General features: G+C 59.2%; 2 protein-coding genes across 2 annotated transcripts; one reads left to right on the forward strand and one right to left on the reverse strand.

Annotated features, from left to right (window-relative positions):
* On the forward strand, positions 1-4135 carry LOC104567454 (bestrophin-1). The gene is made up of 8 exons (XM_010214280.2): positions 1-153; positions 451-545; positions 872-1105; positions 1257-1411; positions 1800-1877; positions 2969-3121; positions 3570-3650; positions 3980-4135. The coding sequence occupies exons 1-8, from the start codon at positions 2-4 to the stop codon at positions 4133-4135; spliced, it is 1104 nt and encodes a 367-aa protein (XP_010212582.2). The 5' UTR covers position 1.
* Positions 4136-6671: 2536 nt separating this feature from the next.
* Positions 6672-10073, reverse strand: FTH1 (ferritin heavy chain 1). The gene is made up of 4 exons (XM_088534298.1): positions 9856-10073; positions 8466-8612; positions 7661-7786; positions 6672-7003 (listed from the first exon to the last, which is right to left on the reverse strand). The coding sequence occupies exons 1-4, from the start codon at positions 9964-9966 to the stop codon at positions 6839-6841; spliced, it is 549 nt and encodes a 182-aa protein (XP_088390424.1). The 5' UTR covers positions 9967-10073; the 3' UTR covers positions 6672-6838.
* Between the last annotated feature and the right edge of the window lie 302 nt (positions 10074-10375).

Below are 10375 nucleotides of genomic sequence, written 5' to 3' on the forward strand. Positions count from 1 at the left end.
CATGACAATTACGTACACCAACCGCGTGGCCGATGCCCGCCTGGGCACCTTCTCCCAGCTGCTGCTGCAGTGGAAAGGAAGCATCTACAAGCTCCTCTACTCCGAGTTCCTCATCTTCATCGCGCTCTACTTCACCATCAGTCTTGTCTACAGGTGAGGAGCCTCCTGCTCCTGCTGGCTGCTGCCCCGCACTCACAAAGCACAGGGTTCCTCTCCTCCAGGGTAGACAAGAGCCTGCATCTGCCGAGCAGGCAGGAGAGAAAAGGTCCTTCCTCACTGCTCCAGGGTGTTAACTGCTCAATATATCAGTATCCAACAAATTTCCTTTCTCCAGGCCAGGCAGGGACATAGTTTCTCTTTCCAGGGATGGGGTGATCAGTGGACCTCAGAGGCAGGCTCCTTTCCCGGCAGGCCCAGCCTCTTCCCAACGCCCCCGTTTCTCCATTTCAGGCTGATCCTGAGCGAGAGCCAACGGCTCATGTTCGAGAAGCTGGCGCTCTACTGCAACAACTACGCCGAGCTCATCCCCGTGTCCTTCGTGCTGGGTGAGGAGCTCCGGCCGGGAGCGTGCGGGGAAGGGGAAGGGGCAGCCCCGCTCCCTGGCCGGCTCGAGCTCTGCAGGCAGGAGAACTCGCCGAGCAGACGCTTCTCTCTGCCTGTGCGAAACATCCCCATGGAGGATGCATCAGCGGTGAGGGGTGTCCAAATGTGCAGGCATGCCCTGGGTGCACATGGGAGGCACCGAATAGCACCAGGAGAGCCAGGCTGCCACACTCTGCTGTAGCACAAAGACCCTAATTGCCCTCTGGCCCTGCCTGCCCCTGTGCCTATCCGAGCACCTCCATCTCCTGCTCCTTGGGATTTGCTCCAGGTTTCTACGTGGCTCTGGTGGTGTCGCGCTGGTGGGCTCAGTACGAGAGCATCCCATGGCCCGACCGCATCATGAACCTGGTCTCCTGCAACGTGGACGGCGAGGATGAGTACGGGCGGCTGCTGCGGCGCACGCTCGTGCGCTACAGCAACCTCTGCAGCGTGCTCATCCTGCGCTCGGTCAGCACCGCCGTCTACAAGCGCTTCCCCAGCATGGAGCACGTCGTGAGGGCAGGTCGGTACCCGCGTTGCCCTCTGCACGTCTCCGGGAGCCTCGGAGCCGAGCAGGGTCCCATTTGGATGTCTTAGAAATTTAGATGTTCATTTCAGATCAGGTTAATCCCCCTCTACAACCATCCCTTCTCTGTCTCCTCTTTTCCTCTTAGGCCTCATGACGCCAGAAGAGCACAAGAAGTTTGAGAGCTTGAATTCCCCCCACAACAAGTTTTGGATCCCGTGCGTGTGGTTTTCCAACCTGGCGGTGAAGGCCCGGAACGAGGGGAGGATTCGGGACAGTGTGCTGCTCCAGGGCATCCTCAACGTGAGCCACATTCTGCTCCTCTTCCCTGGCTGGCACCGCAGGGATTTCCAGATGTCAGGCAGGGCTGTGGAGGCAGCATTCATGTGCAGAGAGAACCACATGGTTTCTGTCACCCGCAGGGAGATTTGTTGGCCCAGAGACAGGTATTCCCCCCTGGGCTGTTTATCCCGGCTGCCTGGGGAGTCTGGAGACACAGGCGGGCGCTTCCCAGGCACTTTGTGCCTCGTGTGCTGAGCTGCTCCGTGCGAGGAGACAAAGCTCTGCTAGAAGCGAGCCCGGCCGAGCTGGAGACACACAGGCAGCGAGGAGCTCCCCCAGGGCAGGCAGGGGCACGGGGCAGCGGCCGCAGCGGTTTGTGCCGACCCTGCCCTCCTCTTCCCCGCGCCAGGAGCTCAACACCTTGCGCAGCCAGTGCGGGCGGCTCTACGGGTACGACTGGATCAGCATCCCCCTGGTCTACACCCAGGTGAGCCCGTCCCCCACACACTGCCCTCGCTGGCACCTATCGTGCCACACGGAACCCCGTGCCAGCGCCCTCACGCACTCAACGCAGCCCTCTGTTTCCGTAACTTCGGCACTGTCACCTCTACCCAAGCGCGTTCCCTTCAAGGATAAGGGATAACGCAGATCCAGTGAAAACGGAGACGAGCGCAGATGGGCTCCCCACAACACCCCCACCTTCCCAGGCGGCAGCTTCCCCCGCCGGAGCCGAGCTGTGGGCGCCAGCTCCCGTGGAGCTGTGCCAGGGCCCACAGGAGAGCCGGGAGGCTGCACTTAGCTGCTCGATAGCTCCCCGGGTGCGAGCCTGGGCGGACGCTTTGGCTCCAAGCTGCTGCTCACATAACGCTGATGCGCCAACAGGCCCCTGCTCGCGCGATGCAGAAGGGTAACGGGAAGGATATTGGTAACTTCTATTCCTGCACAGGCCACAAGGAAGCGGAGCGGCAGCCCCGCGCGTTGCGTTTGCAGCCCACATTTACCTTTGGGGCACGACCGGAGGCCAGGTCCGCAAAGCAGAGCTGGGCCAAGCTTGGAAAACTCCAGGCCCGGATCGGCAGCTCCTCCCAGGAGCAGTTAAGGAGGCTCCTTACCAGAGAGCCCAGCCAGGGTCCGTACGGCCCCTGCAAGGCCCAATCCTATAGGTGTCCATACTGCAAGGCCTGTTACGGAAGCATCCCGGCACGGCTCGCCACAGGGAGCAGCACAAGCAGCTCACGAGCCCTGTGGTGCTGCGCTGTGCTTGGAAACACCCCACTCCGGACAGCAGGGGACTGTGCCAGAGCCTCCGCTTGCCTTTCATTTAAAAAAGGGAAGTTTCCAGTGCCACGATTCCGGGGAAAAGCAGGAAGCACACGGTGGCCCCCAGTCTGGACAAGCAAGGGGGCGAATCTAAAACCGCTCAGCATGAGGAGCAGGAGCTCAGAGCTCCCTGGCTTGAGCAAGGGGACATAATTCAAGGTTTTCCAAAGGCCACCAAGAGAGCAGCTCCTCTCGCTGCGGGTCAGAGAGGCGCTGGGGGCCAGGCGGCCTTCTCAGCTCCTCTGGCCTCTTTCCCAGGTGGTGACCGTGGCTGTTTACAGCTTCTTCCTGGCATGTCTCATCGGGCGGCAGTTCCTGGACCCAGCAAAGGCCTATCCTGGCCATGAATTAGATCTCTTTGTGCCCGTGTTCACCTTCTTGCAGTTCTTCTTCTATGCCGGCTGGCTCAAGGTAAGCCCAGGAAAGCGTGCCCGGAGCCGGAATCGGAGCCAGCCCAGGGCTTTCCCAGCGTGTGCTCAGCAGGAAGCCCAGCTGCGTTTTGCTTGGCCTGCAGACAACCCGCCAGGTGCTGGCCGGGTGGTAGAGCCAGCAGGGGCTCAGCACGGTGCCAAGGCTGTCTCGGGATCCCAGTGTCTCGCCCTGGCCGGCGCATCCTTCTTCCCTGTGCTTTGGGCCTCGCTGGTGCAGGGCAGAGGAGCAGCAGCGCAGCCGGGGGGTTTCGCAGCGGCAGGAAGGCTGCGGGAGCCGGGGGAACCTGCTCCAGAGCAGCAGCAGGGACCCCTGGCCATGCCCAAACTTCCCCATTTTTAACCTGCCCCTTGGCGGAGGGTCAACAGGGCTCCCAGTTCAGGGGACGTCCCCTGCCCCACGGCCCTTCCCGTGCGCTCTCCACACACAGGTGGCCGAGCAGCTCATCAACCCCTTCGGGGAGGACGATGACGACTTCGAAACCAACTGGCTCATCGACAGGAACCTGCAGGTAAGGCAGAGGCAGGAGGCCCCTTCCTCCGAGCTGGGGGCTGCCTTTGGAAGGCGCCAGCATCTCCACGGGGACATGGGTGGGAGATCGAGAGGGGAGGGCCCGGTTTCCCTGCATGCAGGAGGGGCATCCATTAGGAGCAGTCATGGAGATCCCAGGCTCCAGGAAGGGCCCGGGACTGCAGGGCTCTGGTGCTGCTGGTCCTGACCTGGAGACCTGCCACCTTGGAGCCCTGCTCCATGCTCTAGCGAGCACCGCCTTGCCATGTCCTTCGACACCTCCTTCCTCGAGGTTCCTTCACTCCATGACGTTCCTGCTGTCCTCCACAGGTCTCCCTCATGGCAGTGGATGAGATGCACCAGGACTTGCCCCTTCTGGAGAAGGACCTGTACTGGAACGAGCCTGACCCCCAACCCCCCTACACCGCAGCCACCGCCGAGTACAAGCGGCCCTCGTTCCTCGGCTCTACCTTTGACATCAGGTGAGATGTATACCCGCGGATAGAGCGAGGGGACGCGGCTGCGTGACAGCCTCTGTTGCCTTTCCCCAGCATGCAGAAAGAGGAGATGGAGTTCCAGCCCCTGGAGCAAATCAAGGAGAACGAGGAGGCCAACCACTCCACACCGCTGCTGGGACACCTGGGCCGCCTCCTGGGCGTGCAGTCCCCAACCTTCTCCAGGTCCTCGTCGCGGATGAACCTGCTGCGCCGGCGAGGGGACCCCGTGTCGCCCTTCTCCCATTACACGTACCAAGACGTGGGCAAGCCCGGGAGCCCTTGCGGCACCAACCAGCCGAGGGGAGACACCAGCACCCAGGAGCAGTGGGACAGCGAGGACGGAAAGCTGAGGGAGTTTGATGCCTTCATATCGACCCCCTTCTACGAGAGACCCGGTTTCTACAGCGCCCCACAGACACCCATCAGCTCCATCCCCATGATCTTCCCTTCGAGGCGCCAGGGCCGCAAGAAGCCCCCCGCGCTCTCCAGCATCGCCGCGTGTTCCATGTCCCTTCGAGACGTCGTCGCCAACTCACCATCCAAGACGAGCGACACCTACAAGAGCCAGAGCTCCCTGGGCTCGGGGCTCAAGGAAACGTTTGTGTGGCCGACGGCAGAACGGGGCAAAGCCCCCGACTCGCTCGTGGTGACAGTAGAGGAGGAAAAGAATAACTCGAACAATAAAAGCAGAGAAGCTGCCACCACGGGGAGTCCAGGAGCTCAGTCTGCAGCATCAGGGAGCCCTAAATTCCCCTGCCTGGCAGACTCCCCAGAACATGAGAAGCAGGGGAGCTTCAAGAGCCTGAAAAGCTTAAAAGGCTGCCGCCCGCCCTGGCTAACTCTGGAGAACACAGCGGCTGCCACCCCCAACTCTGAGCACTCGAGTGCCTTCCACACCCCCAGTAACAAAACCCCCGGAGGCAGCACCTCCCTCTGCTTCTCCTTCACCCCCCTGACATCCCCAGCGCTGGAGAGGTCCCACGCGGTGAACGCAGGCGCCGACGCTCACAGCCTAAGTTCAGAAGATGCAGCCAACGCTCCAGACCAGCATCCTGCAGAGGTCGCAGGCATTGCAAGAGACGGCGGGAGCGGAAGCGCTAACCTCCACCCCACGAAAGAACCAAGAAGGGCGGAGAACCCTTCCCCCAACGACTCCGGCATCTCCCTAGCCGAGGGCGACTATGTGGGGCTCATGGAGGTGATCTTGGAAACCAGTGAAAGCACCTGCGAAGAGTAGCCCCAGCCATCCCGCCGGAGGAGACCACAACGCACACACTCCTCTGTCAAGGGACCTGCCGTATTAGCAACGCGGCCACGCCGGCCCTCATCCTCCTCACGGAAGGGCAGGGCAGCCCCGGCAGTGCTGCCGGAGCGTCGGGCTGGAGAGCAGGTCACCCCAGCCCCGCACAGCTGCTGGCCCCGGCGCAGCAGCAGGCACAAGACTTCAGCATTGCAGCAGCAGCAGCAGGAAATTCTCTTGTCTTTGCACCAAAAGAGCACACAGGTTTGGCGAGGTATTGCCAATACCCAGCAGTGGAACCGGGGCTCTGCTCGAGGGGAACCTCAGGAGGGGTCCTTGGGGGGCTGCAGCACAGATGCACACTAAAGCAGAAGAGCAATTTTCGCCCTAAAACTACTCACTGAAGGAAGAGAGGGAGCGCAAGAGCCTCATGGGAAGGTTTTGCCGCAAGGCTCCATGTGGGGCTCGCACTGCACCGGCAGATGCTGCTCCGGGGGAAGGCAGGCCCCGAAATGGAAGGGTTGCAGTCTAGCAATTTTCCCAGTGTTGCAGAAAGCAAGAACAAGGCACAGTAGGTACCTGCTCCAAGTGGCTGCAGTTAGTGGCACCGGCCAGCCTGTGTCTCCTCTGCAAGCTCCACACCTGCCTCCGACAGCAGAGCGCTCCTAGGAGAAGCCGTCTGGATAGCAGCAACGTGAAAGCTCCGAGTTTTCACTAATCTCCCCTAATAAAAGCAAGGCTGAAGTCCAGGCCCAGCTGTTTCATTTCCTCATTTTCGTTTCCGTGCAACAAGAGGCGCACAGATAACAAGCCACAAAATCTGTGCTGCTTTAAGGGTAAGAAAGCCCTCGAGCACAGCTGCAGATGCCACAGGGAGCACTGCCGGGACAAGTTGTCCCAGGCCCTTTCCTCCTAGATCCCTTCTAGCCCCCAACAACTACCTACCCTCCCTCCCTCTTCCCAGGCTAGGAGCTCAACCCCACCACACCAATTCCCGCACTGCTGCCGGTTCCATCTAGCCCAATTCCTTGCACGTTCATTGGAGCAGTTTCCATTGCAAAACCCTTTTAAATGCGACTTTCATCAGGGAGCAACTCCTGCAGATCCTGCTAGGTGAGGAAAAAAAAATATATATTTATAATAGTGCTAAGCAAGCAAAGGAAAACATAACCCCCCTAAAATATTCCCCTTCACCCAAGCCCAGCCTCAGACACCATCCCCAACGGCATCAGGTGTAGTCTGATCGACACAGGCTGCTCACCCTGAAGAGAAACAGCAAAAGCCCTCTTGAACCAAGTCACTTTATTGGATGCAAGGTGGTACACAAAACACAAGGGGAAGAGGGGTGTTATTTGGTACAGCACAGGAGGGCTGCTCCATCCGGCCAGCTCAAGACACATGCACTGCTGGGCAGCGAGGCAGCAGAGCCGCCCGGGTGGCTCCCGGCAGGGCTCAGCTCTCGTTGTCACTGTCCCCCAGGGTGTGCTTATCGAACAGGTACTCGGCCATGCCGTACTTGGGGGCCCCCATCTTGCGCAGGTTGGTGACATGGTCGCCCAGCTCCTTGATGGCCTTCACCTGCTCATCCAGGTAGTGGGTCTCGATGAAGTCGCACAGCTGGCGGGGAGACAAGAGGCGCCATTGAGGCCAGGGAACGCTGCTCGGCCACCGGAGCGGTGGCAATAGCTCCTCTAGGGCTGGGGCAGCACACGAAACCCAGCTTTGAAGCTTCAAAAGGTACTTGAGAGACACAAGACTCTAAGCTTTGCTTCTGCAGTGGCAGAGCCCACCAGGGTTCTGCTCCATTTTCTTATGAATCTTACACACAGCACTTCTGAGTGCGCTAGGTGACACACTAATATCATCCTGATACAGGGAAAAAAACCTCAATCTAGCCTCGCTGATACAACCTTCCTATTTAAACTTGCAGCTGTGCTGCGCTTTTAGGCACGAAGTTCCAAAATTTTCATGCTTTACATTCAAGGAAAGAGGCTGCCAAACCTCGTTCATCCATTGGTTTTAAAAACAAAACGCATCCCCTTGGGAGCAAGCCTTTTCTGCAGAGCTAACACACTTTTTTCTCTTTCTGCCCCAAAATGAGAAAGCAAAGTAAACATCTATAAAGACCTGACCACACATGCACCTGCTGTTGGGTAGGAAAGGCCTCAGCCACCTGAGGCAACAGCTCCTCTCCCACCACGTGGGGGGCAACAACTCCAGAGCACCAGACCCAGGGACGCCTCACGCCGCTGCGTTCCCAGCTCTGCCACTTACGTGCGGGTCGTTCTTCTCCGTCGCCAGCTTGTGCAGCTCCAGCAGCGACTGGTTCACGTTTTTCTCCAGGTGCAGAGCGCACTCCATCGCGGTCAGCCCGTTCTCCCAGTCGTCGCGATCCGGTTTCTAAAAGCACAGCACCCTGCTGAGCACCCACGGAGCTGGCCGGAGGGCAAGGCCTTCCAGGCCAGGCTTACCTCACTTCGCAAAAACCATCCGCCCCATTTGGAGATTCCACAGCATTTGCTACTCAAATTCTCTCACCAAGAGTGATCTGGGGCATGAAGGCACTTCCAGAAAGCTTGGCACTCCCACACACTGAACACACATCCAAATCCACCCATGTTCCCTAAAAATCGCCTCATGTTTGGTTTTGTGAGCTCCTCTAGTTCAGTCAGAGCTACTGTCTTCCCCTCCCAACACAAGCTAATAACAGCCTACACTGGGGTAGGCAAGAGGATTGTGCTGAAAACATGTCACTCCCCCCTGAAGAGTTAAATTTTGTGTAGCAGTACAATCATGGAAAGTTAGTTATTTTCTGCTGATCTAAATAATTTAATTAAAGGCAATTTGAAGGAAAGACTGCCATGAAATCCCATGGAAGGCCACAACAAGCAACTGGAAACTTAATATCACTTGATAGCACGGCAGTCACGAGCATTATCTCTACAAACCAGGCTAACAAGGCGAGAAGTCACTGGGAAGAAAAGAAAAAAAAAAAAAAACACACAGCACCTTCCAGGTTCGCCCCGCAGGGAGGCTTTGCAGCAGGGCAAGGCATGCAGCAAAACTCTCCTGCTCTCACCTTGATGTCCTGCAGGAAGATGCGCCCGCCCCGCTGGTTCTGCAGCTTCATGAGTTTCTCAGCATGCTCCCGCTCCTCGTGGGACTGGTGCAGGAAGTACTTGGCAAAGTTCTTCAGAGCCACGTCGTCACGGTCGAAGTAGTAAGACTGCAAAGGAGAATTCACAGGCTCAGGCACGCCGAGCCTCCCTCCAGAGCAACACGGCTGCCTCCTACCAGCCTCGAGGGCTGGAGGCCAAACTAAGGGAGCAGCCATGTGATGGCATTGGGGGAAAGTGGCAAAACCTTCCTCAGGAGGCAGAGACAAGTAAGGAGGTTTATTCGGAAGTGGGCCAAAAAACACCTGCTCTTCTGAGCACCATTTAAATGCATGGACACAGCAAACTGAGTGTAGTGCTACCAAGTTCCTCTTCTACAAGGAGGAAATTCCCCACATGCTCTGCCTGCGTTTAGCAGCGTGACCACAAGTCAAAGTTGGGCTTCGTAACAGGAGTGAAAGGTGGCCAAGTACTCCAGATACTACTGGGATGAGGTTCCTGTGCTTTACCGGGCTTAAGAGGCAACATGCTGGAGGAAAGAACACTTTTCATTTGGAAAAAAAAATAATAAAAAAAGGAAAATGGTGGCACTTTGAAGAGATCACAACAACTGAACACATATTTCACTGGAGCTAAGCAGCAAATACAAGATAATGTCATTTACAGACAAAAAGGCATCTGTAGCAGCAGCGAGAAGTCAGTCCACAGCTTGTTTGTTTTTTCTCTCGGTCAAAGACACTGGGGCCAGGACTCAATGGGAGCCTTTGTACCAGCTGCCGGTTATTTATTTACCCAACTGCCACAGCAATCGCTGCCAGGAGAGCAGCGGCTCCGGGGCAGGCCCTGGTGCTCGCGCATCGCCACCCTCCACGGCTACGCTCAGCTTGCCGCGCGAATCCACACTACTCCCGTCCACCTCAACGTTAAGTCACCGGCCCCTAAGGCACGCGGAGCGCCCTGCGGGGCTCGGAGCGCTTTGGACCCTGTTTTCCAAAGGAAACCGCCGCTTCCCCGCGGCGCCTTTCGAAACCGCGGGCGGAAAAACCCCGCGGCCTCGGGGCGGGCGGGAGCGGCGCCAGGCGCCTGTCCCGCCGGCCGGCCCAGCCCCAAGGGCAGAGCTGATAACGACCCGCCAAGAGGCGGCGAGCGGCGGTCAACGTGGGACCAGCCCAGATAAACACCACCCCCAGCACAAAAAAAAAAAAGAAAGAAAGGAAAAAAAAAAAAAAAAAAAAGGCAACAACACTTCCCCCGCCCCTAGGCTAGCGCCGGGCGCCAGGGCCGCCTCTCCTCGCCCGCAGGCGGGCCTAGGCCTCGCGGCCGCCGCCTTCCGCCGCCTCAGGGGGGCCTCACCATGCTGAGGTACACGTAGGAGGCGTAGAGCTCCAGGTTGATCTGCCGGTTGATGGCGGCCTCGCAGTCCTGGTGGTAGTTCTGGCGCACCTGGGAGAGCGGCGTTGCCATGGCGCTGGCCGGGCGGGAGAGGCGGGCGCGAGCGCGGCCGGGTCCGTCCAAGCACTGTTGACGCAGGAACCCGCTACGCTCTGCCTCGCCGGCGCGACTGAGCCGGGGCCGCCCCCCGCCGCGCCTTTTATAGCCTCCCCCTCCGCTGCGTCACGGCGCCGGCCCCGCCCCCTCCGCGGCCCCGCCCCCCGCCCCCTCCCCTCCGTTCTGCTGGCCCGGCGTGACTCAGCAGCGCGCGCGCGGGGGGCGGGGCCGCGCAACGGCCGCTCAACGGCCGCGCCCCCCCCCCCCCGACCACGCGTGTGGGGGGCTCCTGTGGCAACCCCCAAAACGCTCCCAAAAACGCCTTAATAAAGCGCAAAACCCCCAATCTTAGAGCCGACCTCGCCCTCACAGGCGCCTCACGGTT

This window comes from Tinamus guttatus, unplaced genomic scaffold, assembly GCF_059628265.1.
Source record: "Tinamus guttatus ecotype Peru unplaced genomic scaffold, ASM5962826v1 Tinamus_guttatus_pri_ptg000546l, whole genome shotgun sequence".
Lineage (NCBI taxonomy): Eukaryota > Metazoa > Chordata > Aves > Tinamiformes > Tinamidae > Tinamus > Tinamus guttatus.